Raw genomic sequence first — 16488 nt, 5'->3', positions numbered from 1 at the left:
AATATAGCTCTTCACACAATGTACATATATGCTTAACAGACGCTAGCTACATGAATGGATTTATTGGTATCAGATAATTAGGAAAGATAGGGAGAAAAATTGGAAGGCAGAGACTAAAACACTCAGCATACCCAAAGAAAGAGGCCTTATGAAATAAAAAAGGATTTTATAGGTGTATGAGGGACAAAGATGGATTTTTATAAAAGGCTTATTGAAATCAAATTGACTGAGGATCTGTTCTATGTCAGGTCCTGGGCCGGCACAGAGTTGGAAGGTGAACTTCATGTACTGTCAAACTCTGATAAGCTCAGTTAGCGCGGAGAAATTCGTTCTAAGTTGTACTCTGTTGAGCTTAAACTCATGGGAAAAAGACTCATAAATAATTACAGTAGTATAATGAGGACTGTAGTAGAGGTATGTACTAAGTGCTTTAAGAGCCTAGAGGAGTAACTCCTTATGTCTTCTGGAGTCAGGAACATCTTCTCAATGGGAGAAACATTTGTGCTTTCTTAAAGGATGCCTTTAAATTCTCCCAGTGGAGAGAGGGAAACAGGAATTCTAAACCTAGCAAACATACAGAGGATGAGAATGTAGACAGTAATGCTAGAGAGGAATCAGGGGACCAGGTTATGATGGGCCATGTTTGTCGGCTAAGGAGAATGATGTTTGTCTTGAAATGGAACTGTTGGAGACTTTAGGTTGACAAGTGATCCCCTCAGGGCAATTTTGATGGTGGCTTGAGAAATAGATTGAAGCTGGGGTGGGGGTGGGGTGAGGGAGGGGGACTAGAGTCAGCCAGGGTTAGGAGGCTACTGCAATAGTCCAAGCCATGTGTGGGTACAGTACCACAAAAAGAAATATGGAGAACAGGAGAATAGAGGTTTGGAGTAAAGACTCAGTGAATTAAGCCTAAGGCATGTTGAGTTTGAGAATCCTGTGGCACAACCAGGCCGAAAATCTCAGCAGGGGAAGAGAGAGTTTCAACGATATAAGGAGAATTAGCAATATCAAATGTTCCACAAAGGTCAAAAAAGATAAAGATTAAAAAGTAACCATCGGGTTTGTTAATTAGGATGTCAACCATGACCTTTGGGAGGGCAGTTTCAGTAGAAGAGGAAGGAAACCAGTTACAATACGTTGGTAACTGAAAAATTACTAGGAAAGTAGATCTAGAATATATATATGTAGGAGGAAAGTAGTGAGATAGTACAGTGGAGAAGAGCTTTAATATCTAACCTCTCCTTAGTTACAACATGCAGGAATTTATACCACAAAGAGCAACTTGAAATTGGCCACACAATGTCCCTATGCTTAGAGTCCACAGGCCCAGCCTTGTGGGGTTTCTGATGAAGGCAGCCTCCTCCTGGCTCCTGGTGGCCTTATTCTCCTCCTTACTTCTCTGGAGGACCCATGAAGACTTGACACACCAGGTCCATGAGGAGAAGGTGGCCCAGGAGGAGGAAATTTCCTCTCTCTTTGATGTAAGGCTGCCTTTCAAACCCTTGATTCTCATCCTTGCATGATTGACTTAGAGATTGAAGACCCCACTCCCCCTTCACCCAAAGAAGGGTTATGAAACCCTTTGGTCCTAAAAGAAAAAGATAATCACATCAGAACAGAAGAATCCAATGATCAAAAAAGACAGTCATACATGGTTTCTGATTTGGGGTTAGCTTAAGATGCAGGGGTGATGGGTGAGGTAAGGATAAATAGCATGGAGGGGAAGTTAAAGCAACTTAATTTCTGATGCATTTTATCATGTGTGAGAGTAGAATTCTAGGACTGTTGCTGACATGGTGTGGGGGACAGTGGGCCAGCTGGGAGACTTTGGAGAATGGAAATTGGAGTCAATTAGGAAATGGTAAAATATTGCCTCAGAGCACCAAGGGCCCCACTGAACACAGAAATCATACGCTCATCCAGTCAGCATGGCTATAGGATTTTTTTATCTCTCCAGCAGAGTGGCAGTGTGGGGACATGTCTGGTTGGATGTATGAAAAGCTGTAGATTGGCAAGATGGGCACAATAGAAGGACAGTGATATGAAGGGCCTAGGGTGCTGATGGGAGTGTGGTTGAAAGTCTTGGTCTTGAGGTCCAGGGAAGGGAAGAAAAACATAGACAAGAGTGCGGATGGACCAAGAGTGTGGGAGGGGGTGGAGGAAGCCCATGTTTTTCTAAGGCTGGCAGGTGGGGAAGTAAAGGCAAGTGACCAATAGAAGGGCAGAGTTTTTGGCTAGACAATGGGTTTCTGAGTTTCGGAGTTCAGAGATGAAATAGTTCTGGGGTTGGGATGTGGGCATAGGTTGATGAAGAGAAGTAAGTTGGGAGCCATACATCATACATTGGGATGTGGAAAATGATATGGTCATCAGATTTCTTAAACTCATTAAAATAAAGCAGTTCTTGAATATCATTTTGACAAAACCCCAAAATAGGCAAAATATGGAAGGCATTGGCTACACTTTGCTCATCATGCCGTTAGCAGGTAGGGTAGGAAAAAATAGGCCACTCTGTAGACTTATAAAGAACAATACAGGAAGACCTCACTTCGTGTGTGTCCTTCTCTTAAGAGAATGAACTAACACAATAGCTAATTTTATATTCCAGATTTTTGGCTTCTCTGGAAAAGTAAGATGATCCCGGCAGCATTGGGCGAGGACCCCCTTGAGGCAGCAGTAAGACTGCTTACCAGGTTATCTGAGTCCCCATCACTCCATATTGCTGCCCCACACCTGGCTGAGTGTCAGTTGCTATTTATCATTATGTTCACACTATCTTTCTTAGAGTTAGGGGGAAAGAGAAATATCTCTTATATCCAAGGCTCTTTTAAGAGTAGAAAAACAAAGATGAATCAAGAAGAATATTCCTCTGTTTTCGATATGCAAACATGTCCCTGCTGAAAACCTATAAATTATGATGCTATTATGAAACAAATCCTTCCAGCTTTACTCATTACATTATCCACCTGGCTCCTTATGGGCATTTGAGTTTGCAGTGATTCCTGTAATAAAATAAGAGTAGAGATACATTCAAATACATGCAAGCTGACAAAAGGAGCATGAAAAGCAATGGCAATTTTTAGAGCAAATAATATTGTTACTTTTGTTGATGGGATAACCTTATCAAGTCCTCAGTAATTAATAGATTCCCTCAAAGTGCTACCTACCTCAATAGCCACTGAGGATGATTTAATGAATTGTTCCTCAGTGGTTCCTCCGTGGCTAGAAAGTGTTGATGTAATTCCCTGAGTGCCCCGCTTCTTGGCAGCCATATATACTTGTAGAAGATGGAGCCAAGGAAAATGGGTGAAGGATCGTTAGTGTCAGAGGAGAGAAAGAGTGTGAAAATGAAAGCTCTTGGCAGGTCTAACTTGCTTCTTTGGTGCTCAGAAAGAAAGGCAATTGCTACGTATCTCTTGTTAAGGATCATGATAAAATAAACAGAATCCAAGCCTTGGGAGCACACTAGATTAAAATCAACACCTTGGATGAACTCAGGAGGCAAACGGGTAGCCAGTGTGGACCAGTACATTGATATAATCTAGGATTTCCTTGAGGCATTTTGCTCTTCTACTTTTCTGCTCTACTTAAGCTCTCTCGGTAAGCATATGGGGAGCAGTCGAATATGAAGGCTCAGAGGTTGAACTGTGTCTTTGGAGAAATACAGAAATAAATGAGATTGAGATTTGGGAAATGAAAATTGTTATAATACATGGAGGGGAAAAATAATCTGAAGGCCAAGTGCTCAGTGAGTCAGAAAAATTTAGAGAGTCGTAATGTTAGAGCCTGCGAACTGGAAACTAGATATGAATTCATAACCTAGAAGGGTATAAATGACGGCAAGAAGTCAGTAAACAGCGTCAGTGTTATTTTGGGAGGCTGAAGGAAGGTTATTATGGACCAGGGAGCCTGAATAGCTTCTGTTCTAGGCATCGAATTAAAGAGACAAACAAATAGAAGACAGTTTGAGAAGGGTGATGACAATGATTAAAGCTGAGATGGAGTGAAACATGAAGAAAACATAAAAATAAAGCAATGTATTGCACAAGAGGATAACGAGAGTTTAAAGGTATCTGTTGGCTTTAAATGTTACGGACAAATTACTTGTGAACATCTAACCAAGTGTATATTGATATAATAAATTGGCATGAGCACCAGGAAGTTATCCAGAATGAGCATTTTATTCATATCTTGCCTGTCTCTTATTGTCCCACTCTGAAAATTTGTCTGAAGGAATCATTAGGATTTGCTGAGGAATGACTATGATATTTTGGCTCTTATTTCTAACTCTAACTTCTATGAATGTTACAATGCCATGAAAACACTTCCCCAAGATTTTGGCAAAATATTTACAATTTCTTCAATAACACTGCTCATGGAATAGGAGAAATGGAAAGCAATCACTTAGTAACTGCAGAGAGACAAGCAGGAAGGAGGAGAAATGATTGCTTACTATGCTGTTTGTGATGAGAAAAAATCTGGGTTTAGCTATTAAAAAGCCTGTTGGGAGCCGAGAAGCGCACGTGTCAGAGGGACATGCTGCTTCCCATCACCATATAGAAGAAATGGTACCTTCAGCCTGGCTGTTGGCGTGAAGAAGTACAGCTATAACATCAGCAGGCGTGTGACCAGCAGCTTGTGGGAGACAAGCACTTAGGGGGATAAAAAGGAACCTGGCAGAGGCCTTGGGCTTCTGGCATCTCTAGTTACAGGTCTGCCAAGATGCTTTGGGAAGCGTTTTAATTTAAATGCCAAGTCTATTTCAACGAAGTCTCCCTGGTTTGACCTGCTGGGAGTCCAGAGTGAGATGGATAGGTGCTCATTTTGCAGAGCATTAGGTGAATTAGAGGGTGGTTTTATAAAAAACATCCTGGACGTTTAAATCTGTATTTGTCCCCCCACTCACCAGGGGAAACTCATGGTACAAGTTGCAAGATATGCGACTCTCAGAGCATGTTACTAGTGATTGGTAAGTGTAGGAAAGGGCAAAGACACCTTTAGGCAATTACTCAAAATATCAAATTTAGAGAATGTGAAGGATAAAGTCCCAGGATTTTTCCTTTCCTCCCCCTCAGCATATTCGTTCACTGGCTACTATGACTATAAATTCTATATAAAGCAGATGAAGAACCTGATTTGAATTATTTGAATAATATTTCCTTGCAAAACTATCATGACAGAAAAAAAAATTTTTTTTTGAACCAAAACTAGGAAAAAAGAAAGGACGGGACTGAATAAAATATTAAAACATTGTGGTCCATCGATGCGAAAATATTTCTGTTAGTGTGTAGGCCCAGATTGGCTAGAGATGAATAAAAGCTTTTCTGATGGGTTACAAAAACATGAATCCAGAAGATCAGAAGAATTAAAACGCCCCCAAGAATAACACGAAGGTATTTGAAGTTGCTTCAGAGGCAGGGGCGGGTATGTATATATACGTAAAGCCCTGTTTCCTCAGAGGCTACTTGGCAGTTTGCTACAACATCTTGCTAATGAAAGCAAAGGCTTTAAGTTCACCCCCCCACCCCCCAGGGGACTACCCTTTGCGCCCTTCGGGAAGTGCATTCTCGGAAAAGGAAACACACTAGTTGGACTAGAACTGGGGTCCACTGGAGAAGCTCTGGAGGCTGGAGCCAGGGAACCTGGGATGGGGAGATGGGAGGGGCCAGGCTGGGTGGGGCCTCGGGTACCACCCTGCGGAGTTGGAGCCCATCTGGCCGGGGCGAGATCCTGGGGAGATATTTATGCTGGGGAGCGGCAAGATCAGGGTTGATTTTTAGGCAGGTCACTCTACCAGAAACATAGGGGAGGGGAAGAAGGGGAAAGGACCACAGAGAAGAGGGACTGGCTGCTGTGATCCTGGTAGGATCCTGCCCCCAAAGATGAGCCTGACCTAAGGCGGGGACCCGCAGCGGGCTACAGGATCCCGCGTCCCTGGCGGCGGGATCAGGAAGGACACTGGGAAGGAGGCACGACGGTGATAAATCCCTGTAGGGCGACTCGGAGGGCACAGAACAGGTTCTGCTGAGGTCCGCTACTCTTCACCTCTCGCCCACCACCCCGCCCCGCCCAGCCCTCACTCCAGCGTCGTTGCAACCAGTTGAATGAATTCACAGTTCAGGAGCCCGGGGAAAGGAATTGGTTTCTGTATGTGAAATAGGTCTGACCCACTGGGGAAGCCCAGAGGGGAACGTCCGGAGGGCCTTTTCCCGAGCTGGGTGGTAGGCGAACGAGTCCCGCGCGCGGGCGGGGGGCAGCAGAAAGGCGCAGAGGCCGAGCCCCCAAGCCCCAGACCTTCGCTCCCGGCCCCGCGGCCTGCGCGGTCGTTGCCCCTTGGGCGCCGGGCGGGTGATTGGCAGTTGCCGCAGCTTTAGGGGAACCGGGGTATCCAGGACCCGCGGCCGCCGCCGGTTGTCGTCCGCTCGCTCGCAGCGAGGTTCCCGCGGCCCGGTGACCTGGCCTCGGCGGGAGCAGCCACGACGGCGGCGACCTCGGGTGGGAGCCCGGGCAGCTCGCGGTGGGTCGGGGGCGGTCCCCGCGGCCTACAGCCGGCAACGCCGAGCCCGGAGGAGACAGCCGCGGGCTGGGGCGGGGGTTTTGGGCTGCCCCCTTCAGGCGCTGCCCCGGCCCGCGCCGCCACTCTCACGGCCAGGCGGCCCCTGCCCGCTGTGCGCTTCCTCTCGGTGCCGCAGGCCTCAGCCGGGACCCGGGGGGGCGCGGCGGGGCTCGGCACGCGACGGCCTCTGGGGAGTTGGGGTACGGAGAGACCCGGCTTCACCTCCCGCCCGCCTAGGGCCGCGAGACCCTCGGGAGGCGCCTCCGCGAGGCCAGAGAGGGCGGGCGTCCGCCGCTTCCCTTCTTGAGCCCTAGGTGGGCAACCCGGCCCGGGGCTGGGCGCCGGGTTCCCGCGTGATGCGCGCTCCGATCCCGGGGCCGGGGGGCGGGGGTGCCCTAAGTCTCCGGGGAGAGCGCCCCGAGGCCCTGAGGCGGCCGCCGCGTTACCTCGGGGGGGTGCCCCGTGGCCTGGTGGGCGCCCGGCCCGCGCGGGTTATTTTTGGCGCCCGCGGCGGCGCGTGTGCCGGGGCGTGTTTTCCTTCCCCAGGTACTGGGAGCCCGGGCCCCGCCGCCGCCGCGGGAGCTGACTTGTGTCTCTCTCTCCTCTCCCCTGCAGGAATCTTCCGATAATTCTGCCGCCACGACTTGAACCGTGTGCGAGGAGAGCTCGAAACAAACATCACATCTAAATTAAAAAAAAAAAAAAAAAAAAAAAAAAGCGGAAGAAGCGGCCGAGGAGGCGGCGGCGGGAGGAGGAGAGGAGGAGGGGCCGCGCGCGGCGGCCCGAGGCGGCGGCGGGGACGCGGGGACGCGGGGACGCGGCTTTGTGCTGGCGGGTCGTGGGGCGCCCATGGCGGAGTGCGGCCGGGGGGGCGCCGCCGGCGGGGCCCTGCCCACCTCCCCGGGCCCGACCCTCGGCTCCAAGGGCGTCCTGAAAGCTGGAGCCGGGGAAGGCGGCGGCGGCGGCGGCAGCGGCGGCAGCGGCGGCGGGGGAGGTCGCCTCGGCCACGGGCGGGCGCGCTATGACAGCGGCGGGGTTTCCAACGGAGACTGCAGCCTCGGCGTGTCCGGGGACGAAGCCCGAGCCAGCCCCGCCAGGGGACCCCGCGGCGCTGCGCTCGCCCCGACCCCCAGCCCGGCCGCCTGCCCCCTCCCCCGGGAGAGCAAACCCAGCGGCCTGCCCCGCCGGAGCAGCATCATAAAGGTAGGTGGGAGAAGGGGGCTCATCGCCCACCCCCAGCCACCCCTGGGGTCAGTTCCCAAGAGGGGAGTGGTGGTGGAAGGAGGGGGCTGTAAGAGGAGTCCCCTGCTAACGGGAACCACTGGAGCACCGGTACTTGAGTTGCTGGAGCAGGCATTGGATGCAAATGGCATTTGGAAAGAATGGAGAGGTGATCCCTAATGTGCAGGGGGATCTGTGCTCAAACATTCCCCAGTTGAACTTGGGGCTGTCATCTCTCCCAGGACTAGCCTGGCATTACGGCCTGTACGTGGTTGGGCAGGACATGCTTTTCTGTGGTAGCCTTGGCTGGTAACAGACTCCCTGTAAGGTGTCTCTTGTATGTTAAAGACACTGGTTTTGTGAAAACATTTTCTTAAAAATCCCAGATGGTGAACAGAGCTTATTTAATAGGCTTCTTCTGATCTGTATCTAGTTGCCTCTAGCAAATGGTTTTACTTGTAGGGTGCAGAAATCTCCAGTCACTCAGTCACACAGGGGAATGGAGTTTCTGAACATAAATGAAGATTTCCGCTTTCTTAGGCTCAAAAGCACTGAGACATTACAGTTCTGCACAATTTAATCTTTTCCTTGCTGCAGTAGGCAGGCCTCCAGTTCTGTGGAAGTACTTTTGAGTAGTTTGCTTGGTTTTGATATTTTTTGCATAGTGTTACTTAGCAGAAGAAAGCCAGCAATTGTTTTGTGCATTTTAAACTCAAGAAGTAATATTAGGAACTCCTCTGAGTTTGCGGTGGTTTCATTCTAATATTACATTTTGGTCTGCAATGTAAAAATATTTCTCGTGACATGAAGTGAAAAAAAATAGTTGATGAGCTAAGAAGAGCAGAGCCTTAGGCAAGAGTAGCTCATTCTGCTTACGTTCAGAGCAAATATGAAAACATTGCTCTCTGAAAATCAAGGGGTTACCAGGACAGTGAGCAGTAAAGCACATTGACAGGGCTGCACCCACCCTTCCTGTGGTTGATAACCCATGGGAGAGAGGGCAAAACACGCCACAGTAAAGAGAGTTGGCACTGGTGGTATTTGAAATTTAATTGGACCTTCAGAAGTCTTCTAAGTACTCTGTAGCGTCTCATGGTGTTATCAGCTTCTGCAGTAATCTGGTGAAATATACCACCTTCCTACTCTCTGTAACAGGCAGTTGTGAAACTGCTTTTCGCTTTGTCATCTGTTTGTACAGTTTATGTCTGGGCAAGGGCACAAGTGAAGGACTTAAAGATCAAGTGTATTAACTACCTGCAGTAGGTGTTGAGAGTTTAAGGAAAGTAACCTATTTTTGCTGCATACCTGGCTTTTAAAAGGTGACTTTATATTTTCTTTTACTCTGTAGCTTATGTTTCCATGGAAGTTGCTTTCAACTATGCGTGATAATCAATCCTGTTAGCAGGGTTATGTGTCATGTCTGTTTTTATTGGCTATCAGATACTTGTAGTGATATCGCATTGTGGTGTTAATGACATTTGAGGTGAAAATTCCAGAGAAGATACCAGCCTACCTAATTTTAATTTTATCCCCCAATTTTATGGAGGGCCTTTTTTTTTTTTTTTTAAATCAAGCTTTATTGGTGTCCATAGCGGGATCCACAGTGTAACTTATTTAATTAAAACAGCTGTTTTAGTTTTATGTTCAGAATGGGAAGAAGGATGATTTGCCAATATTTCTGATATGTGGAATTGAGACTTTGTTGGTAGATATCATTTCTTCATTGAAGATTCTAGAAGCACATAGGGAAATCATTAATTATTCAGCAATCACTGGTTTTTGAAGTTTGAAACTTTGAAAGATATCTTTGTCATTTTTCTTTTTTCTAATGAAGGCAGGTGGTTTCTTGTTCAGAGTTGTATCCCTGGATACACATTGCCAGGAACATAGTAGGGGCTCAATAGATTGCTTCCTGAATGAATGGAGGCATGATAAGGAAGTACATGTTTTCTCTAAGTTCTGTTAATTTCTAAAATTGGTGGTTTGGTACTTACCCCTAGTCTTATATCTTGTTCATTTTCTTATACCTCCCAAGATGACTTGATTTACTCCTTTTTCTTTCCTTTGTGTCAATGTGCATTTTCTTAAACACCCTTTGAAACTATGGAAATAGCTTTGAAAGTTGATCAAGCCTGGGTTATAGAAAGGGGTATGCTATATTTGAGTAGGTAACTAACTTGGTGTATTTCCCCTTGAATTGGTAGGATCAAGATTTAGAAACTCAGCGTGGTATTTTCTACAGACATAACAGTATGAAGACGATATTCTGATAGAATAAAGAAATCTTTAACGTCAAATTTCATAAAGCAATGAATAGGGCACAGACATTTTTGTCACATGAATGGCAGAAATTATTTCACTTTTGTTAAAAAACAACAACAAACTTAACAGAAGCTCAGGTAAAAAAGCACTAGTGACATCTTTCCCAGGTTTCCTTATGTTCTTTTTGAATATAAGGGATGAATTCAGTCAGGTGATGGAAAGATAGAGGTGGGAATAGATGGGTAAGCAAGGTGATAATTGGGGGGGATGAGGGCATGGCAGGGAGTTGCTAGCCAGTATTGATGGGGTTGCTTTGGTTGAAATGTTGGGCTTGTGAGCTATGCCTGTTTCCTAGCTTCCATTTTCATTACCATCTTGACATTCCTCTTAGGTGGGGATCCCCAAGTGAGAGGGAGAAATAACAGCCCATATGTGATGAGCAGTGGGCACAGAAAGGGGATTATTGCTGAGATGCAGGACATATGCAGAAATACACTGTGGGCTGACCAGAATTATATTTCTCATTTAAAATGATTTCTTTGGAACTCCATCTGTTTTGTAAATATGGTGTTGAGTAAGAAATTGTTGTAAAACTACATTTTCTGCCAAAATAGATGTACAGATCTGTACAAAAAAGAGCTCCTTGGTTATGGTAACAGTGTTGATGAAAAATTCAGAGTGAGCAGCCCTATAGAATCTTTTACAAATACATCGAGAACATAAATAAATCATGGAATTCATCACCAGCCTTCTCTGCTTTTCCTTAGCTTATTGGAAATCATGCTACACTTTTTAGATTATTTACAAAGGCCCACTACCAAATTTTGAGGGAAGCGGCCATTGTGTTTGTCATCTTAAGTAATCTAGTAAACGAAAACACCACTTTCATTTTCTCTTTCCATATTTCATTTCATCACACCATTTGGTATAATCCACGCTTTCTTTTGAAACAGTCAATTTGCTTAATTGTTCAGGCGACTTCCATTTTTTACAAATAGCTCAAGCCTTTAATTCAAAGACCTGGTCTAAAAATGTGAAGTAGCATTTTAGGCCTTAGATTTCCTTTTAATTTTAGAAATAAATGAAGTTAAAATGCCCATTAAAGTGGTTTATTTTCGGGGAGCCTGGGTGGCACAGTCGTTAAGCGTCTGCCTTCGGCTCAGGGCGTGATCCTGGCGTTATGGGATAGAGCCCCACATCAGGCTCCTCTGCTAGGAGCCTGCTTCTTCCTCTCCCACTCCCCCTGCTTGTGTTCCCTCTCTCGCTGGCTGTCTTTGTCAACTAAATAAATAAAATCTTTTAAAAAAAATAAAGTGGTTTATTTTAATTAAAACTGAGTATTATCAGTACTTTTAAAAAGGTGATATAATTTGCATAAAGTAAAATTTGCTCTTGTTGGTATCCAGTTCTATGAGACTTGACAAACACCCACATTCATGTAAACACCATTACAGTCAAAATATTAGAACAGTCTCATCACTCTCAAAAAATTCTCCCAGTCCCCCTGTGGCAATCATTGATCTTAGGTACTTTTTTGATAAGTAGGAACTACAGCCATTGCATTATTTTGGTAGTTAAGAGTAATAACAATAGGCCCCTATTTATTAAACACTATGCGCAAAACACATGAAGAGTGCTTAACATAATTCTGTGACTTGGTCCTGCCACAGAGAGGTGAACCACTCTCTGAAGGGGCCAGAGCTGGCTTTTGTACCCCATTTTGGTATGGCGTCACTCCACTGCCCCCCAGATTACTCTGGCAGTTTTAAATTTTCTCTATCATTAAGGCAGCACTGGTGGTTTGGATTGCCAGATTTAATTTTTCCCTTTAAACTTAGGGGTTACTGGAGGGAACCAAAGACTCTGAGGCAGAAGTCGAGAGCTCTTAGAGCCAGGCAGCTGTGGTTACTTGTTTGGGCTGCTTGATCAGAGCCTCCAGCTTCATTGGGACAGTGGCTTGATCTTGCCCAAGGTAGCAGCCCTTACTTTCCTTAACACCATTATCGTTACTATCACAGTATCAGGGTGTGTAGGGGAAGCACTTTTACTGCCTTTACATCCGGGTATGTCCTTATGTCTCGATGCTGAGCGTCCCAAGGTGGGAAGAAGCAGACGTTTGCATCTATTATACATTTAAACAAAATTAAATTATATTTAAATAAAATAATAAAAAGTACATATGGATATTATATTGGCTTATGGTTTAAATAAATTAGACTCCTTGCGGGCAAAACCTGGGCTATATTTATCAGTTCTGCATGGATAACAGGCACTCAATAACCATTTCTTGAAATGGATCTTAATATAATATCTGCATTTGGCTTTAGATTTTTTTTTTTTTCAAATGGCAGAGAAGGGGCGACAACCACATGCCCCGCAAACTTGTGGGCATATCACAAATATTAAACAAACAGTAACTGGTTCACAAAGTGAGTTTGTCCGGATAGCTAGGCAGTCTGGATCATTTAGGTCAGAAAACTCTAATGCCCAGTCGGTAACTCGCCACTTCACTTTGTCCTAATGCATTTTAGGCCACATAAGATAACTATTGGAAGGCCGGGGCATGGTTGCTTGTCTCAGCCTACTCAAAGAGCTTTTGTCACAATTCAGAGTTCAGTTTTCAGGAGTAATCAGGGGGTATTAATTTTCATACCCTAAAAATTACTTGCCCCCCTTCTTGTTTTCCAGCCTCTCCTCAAAACAGTTGTTTGATCTCTGTTGTTTTTTTCACCAAATCCAAATAGACAACTGACAGGAAATTGTTAATTTTTTTTAATTGATGATCTTGGTCACTCAAGTTATTTTCTTAGAATGCTCTCTCCCAGAATCTTTTCAGTTCCTTTTATAGTTCTGTGTGCTCTGCAAAGGGTGCTAAACTAGACTGTTCTTCTTTTTTCCTTTTTAAAAATACTTTAGTTACCCATTCCTCATTATTCAACAAAATAGGGCAGTGTTATTTACAGCCTAAAATACAGACATAAATGAAGTATGAACATTCATATCTTCTCTCCAGACTTTATTCTATACATATATGTTCAAGAATAGATGCTTTAGGGGGCTTGGGTGGCTCAGTCGGTGAAGCATCCAGCTCTTGATCTCAGCTCAGGTCTTGATCTCAGGGTTGTGAGCAGATTGGGCTCCATGCCCAGCTACTTAAAAAAAAAAAAAAAAAAAAAAAGAAAGAATAGATGCTCTATTTCTTATTAATACTAAGTTTTGGCTGTCATTAGTCATCTACCAGGCCTCTAGATTAGTTTAGCTTTTTTAGTTTATATTTTTTATTTTATATTATATTATTTTTATTTTATATTAATGGGATTCTGTAGTGCAAGGGATATTCAAATTTTTTTTTTTTTTTTTTTTACCAGTTTACCAGACACTGTGTTTGCAAGCTGTCTGACTGGCTTTTTTCTACTGGTAATAGTGGTAGATCAAGAGGGTTGTGCTTGGCATAAGAGTATCAGTAGTGACTCAAGTCAGAACCACCGGGGAAGTTTCAGTAGTACCTATTTTCCTTGTGTCAGAATAATTGCATAGCTTTAGAGCACTCAAAGTATGTAATTAATCACACTGAGCTTTCATGACAATTATGTGAACGGTCCAGGCTGCTGGCAGGACACTTGATACCTGCCTAGTTCCAAGGTGTAGAGGAGGGCAGGTGGCTAGGCACTGCTGGCCACCAGTGCTTGGTCACTTGGCAGGGGTACTTAGGTAAAACATGTTCTAGCTAATACTTTCAGCTGGGCTGGACTCCGGGGTCTTGGGGTGCACTCTGGGGTCTTGGGCTGCATTCAGGCCACATGTTGCATGTCTGGATTATTCAGGAGGCAGAATAGTGGTGAGAAAAATAGAGGGTGTGGAGTTAAGTGCTTGGATCAGATTCTAGCTCCCCCTCTTCCTTTCTGTGTGGCCTTGGGGAAGATATTTAAGTCTGTGTGTCTAGTTACATAGTCTCTAAAATGGAAAGAATAACACTCTCCCCCCCATATCATTGTGGTGAAGATTAAGTGAGATGATGTGTGCATGAAATATTCAGAGCAGTGCATGGTGCCTAAGAGGCACTCAATAAGCACTACCTAGTATGTTTGTTTTTCTGATTTTTAGTTTCTCTTAGAGTTTACCCTGAGAGGAGCAAACTCACTTAGCTCCATTTGAGTTGGAGATCTGCCATGCCCATTTTGGAAGTTTTGTCTTTTGAAATATGCAGAATGTACCCAGAGAGATTTCTCAGACATATTCTAAAGATGGTTTCAAAAAAGATTTGTTTTGGTGCCTTTCTAAATCTGATTCCTCAGTACAACAGTGCGCATGCGTCAGTCGCTCCCGCTAAGTGATCAGAGGGTCCTGAACATCGGTTTCATTGAGCCGAGCATCCGTATGTCTTGATCAGCCCAGGACAGTCCAGGTTTACACCTTTTGTCCTGACAAAATTATTAGTAGTGCCTCCTTTCACTCTCAAAGGCATCCTGGTTTGGGTGATAAATAATGTGGTCACCGTGCCGATCTGCTATGCTGGAGCCCCGTGCACCTGCTCTCCTTGCCTTTACATTGACAACTCTCTTTTCTCAGCCTGGGTGCTTTCCTCCTCGGTGCTGTCTTCAAGGGCTTCTGCAGGTAATCACTTCTTAGAATGAATTGTTCTTTTCTCTGTCTTCCAGCCACCACCTTGTCTGTATCTCTATACAGCCGCGTTTCCTTCTGCCTCTTAGGTAACTTCATCTTACTCACCTTGAGTTTACAAAGACACCTAGTTTAATGTCTTGTGAAAAGCATGTTTTTAGGTATATACTTGTTGAATAAATGTGTGAATGGATGAATAAGTAGGCATGGATGTTGTACCTTAGGGTTTCAAACAAGATATTATTTAAACTTCAACTATTTTTTTAAATTGAGGTAAAATTGATATAAACATTTTATTAGTGTCAGGTGTACATCATAGTAATTTGATGTTTGTATGTATTACAAAGTGATCTTCACAATAAGTCTAGTTGCCATCACCATATAGTGGGTCCCCTTCCCCATCGCGTCCACCCCCAAGACTGTTCCCTTTTGATAACCAACAATCTGTTCTCCATATCTACAAGCTTTGTTTTATAATGTTTGTTCCTTTGCTTTTTGAAGTCCACGTGAAATCATATGATAGGTTTTGCCTTTCTCTGTCTGATTTATTTCCCTTAGCATAATAACTAAACATAACTCAAGGTCCATCCATGTTGTCACAAATGGCAAGATTTCATTCTTTTTATGACTGCATAGTGTTCCATTGTATAACCCGTGTCTTCTTTATCCATTCATCCATCAGTGGACACTTAGGTTGTTTCCATGTCTTAGCTATTGTAAATAATGCTGCAATGAACATAGGGGTACCTATATATTTCAAGGTAGTATTTTTGTTTTCTTTGAATAAGTGCCCAGAAGTGGAATTGCTGGATCATATGGTAGTTGTGTTTTTAATTTTTTGAGGAGCCTCCATATTTTCCATAGTGGCTGCACCAATTTGTATTCCCACCAATGGTGTACGAGGGTTCCCTTTTCTCCACATCCTATATAAGACCTGTTATTTCTTATCTTTTTAATAATAACCATTCTAACAGGTATGAGGTGATATCTCATTGTGGTTTTGATTTGCATTTCCCTGATAATTATATTTACCATCCTTTCATGTGTCTGTTGGCTACCTGTATGTATGTCTCCTTTGGAAAAATTGTCTATTTATATCTTAGGCCTATTTTTTATTTGGATTTTTTTTTTTTACTATTGATTATATGAGGTTTTTTAAAAAGTATTTTAGATGTTAATCCCTTATCAGATCTATCATTTGGAAATACTTTCTACTATTTACTAGTTTGCCTTTTCATTTTGTTGGTAGTTTTCTTGGCTGTGTACAAGTGTTTGAGTTTGATATAGGCCCACTTATTTTTGTTTTTGTTGTCTTCGCTTTTAGAGTCAGATAAAAACAATTTAATGCCAAGACCAATGTCAAAGAGTTTATTGCCTATGTTTTCTTCTAGGAGTTTCATGGTTTTAGATCTTACATTCAAGTCTTCAGTCCCTTTTGGATTAATTTTTATGTATGGTCTAAGATAGTGGTCTAGTTTCATTCTTTTGCATGTGACTGTCCAGTTTTCCCAGCACTATTTATTGAAAAGACTGTACTTTCCCCATTATATGTTCTTGGCTCCTTTTTTATGTGTTAATTGACCATATATGTGTGGCTTTTCTTTGGGGCTCTCTATTCTGTTCCTTTGATCTGTGTGTCCGTTTTTGTGCCAATACCACCATACCGTTTTGATTATTATAGCTTTGTAGTATAGTTTGAAATCAGAGTATGATACCTCTGGCTTTGTTCTTTCTCAAGATTGCCTTGGCCATTTGGGGTCTTTTGTGGTTCCATACAAATTTTAGAATTATTTGTTCTAGTTCTGTGAAAAATGCCGTTGGAATTTTGA

The 16488-nt window shown here is 43.9% G+C and overlaps 1 protein-coding gene across 7 annotated transcripts in view; it reads left to right on the top strand.

Moving 5' to 3' along the window:
• Window positions 1-5866: 5866 nt before the first annotated feature.
• PLCL2 (phospholipase C like 2) overlaps window positions 5867-16488 on the top strand; it is a 185877-nt gene continuing 175255 nt past the window's right edge. For 2 of the 7 annotated variants that reach the window (XR_006778476.2, XM_045791686.2), the window contains exon 1: window positions 7089-7759. Coding sequence is in view for 5 of the 7 variants with exons in the window: in XM_045791686.2 (XP_045647642.2) it covers window positions 7406-7759 (354 nt within the window). In the remaining 2 variants the exon portion in view is untranslated. Of the gene's footprint in view, window positions 6030-6751; window positions 6871-7087; window positions 7760-16488 lie in introns of those variants that run through there. The other 5 variants (XM_087870176.1, XM_087870177.1, XR_006778477.2 and 2 more) reach the window with 5 other exon arrangements.

The sequence above is a fragment of the Ursus americanus genome, chromosome 20, assembly GCF_024610735.1.
Source record: "Ursus americanus isolate L20-20 chromosome 20, mUrsAme1.1.p, whole genome shotgun sequence".
NCBI lineage: Eukaryota > Metazoa > Chordata > Mammalia > Carnivora > Ursidae > Ursus > Ursus americanus.
This window is presented reverse-complemented; position numbering and strand designations above follow the sequence as displayed.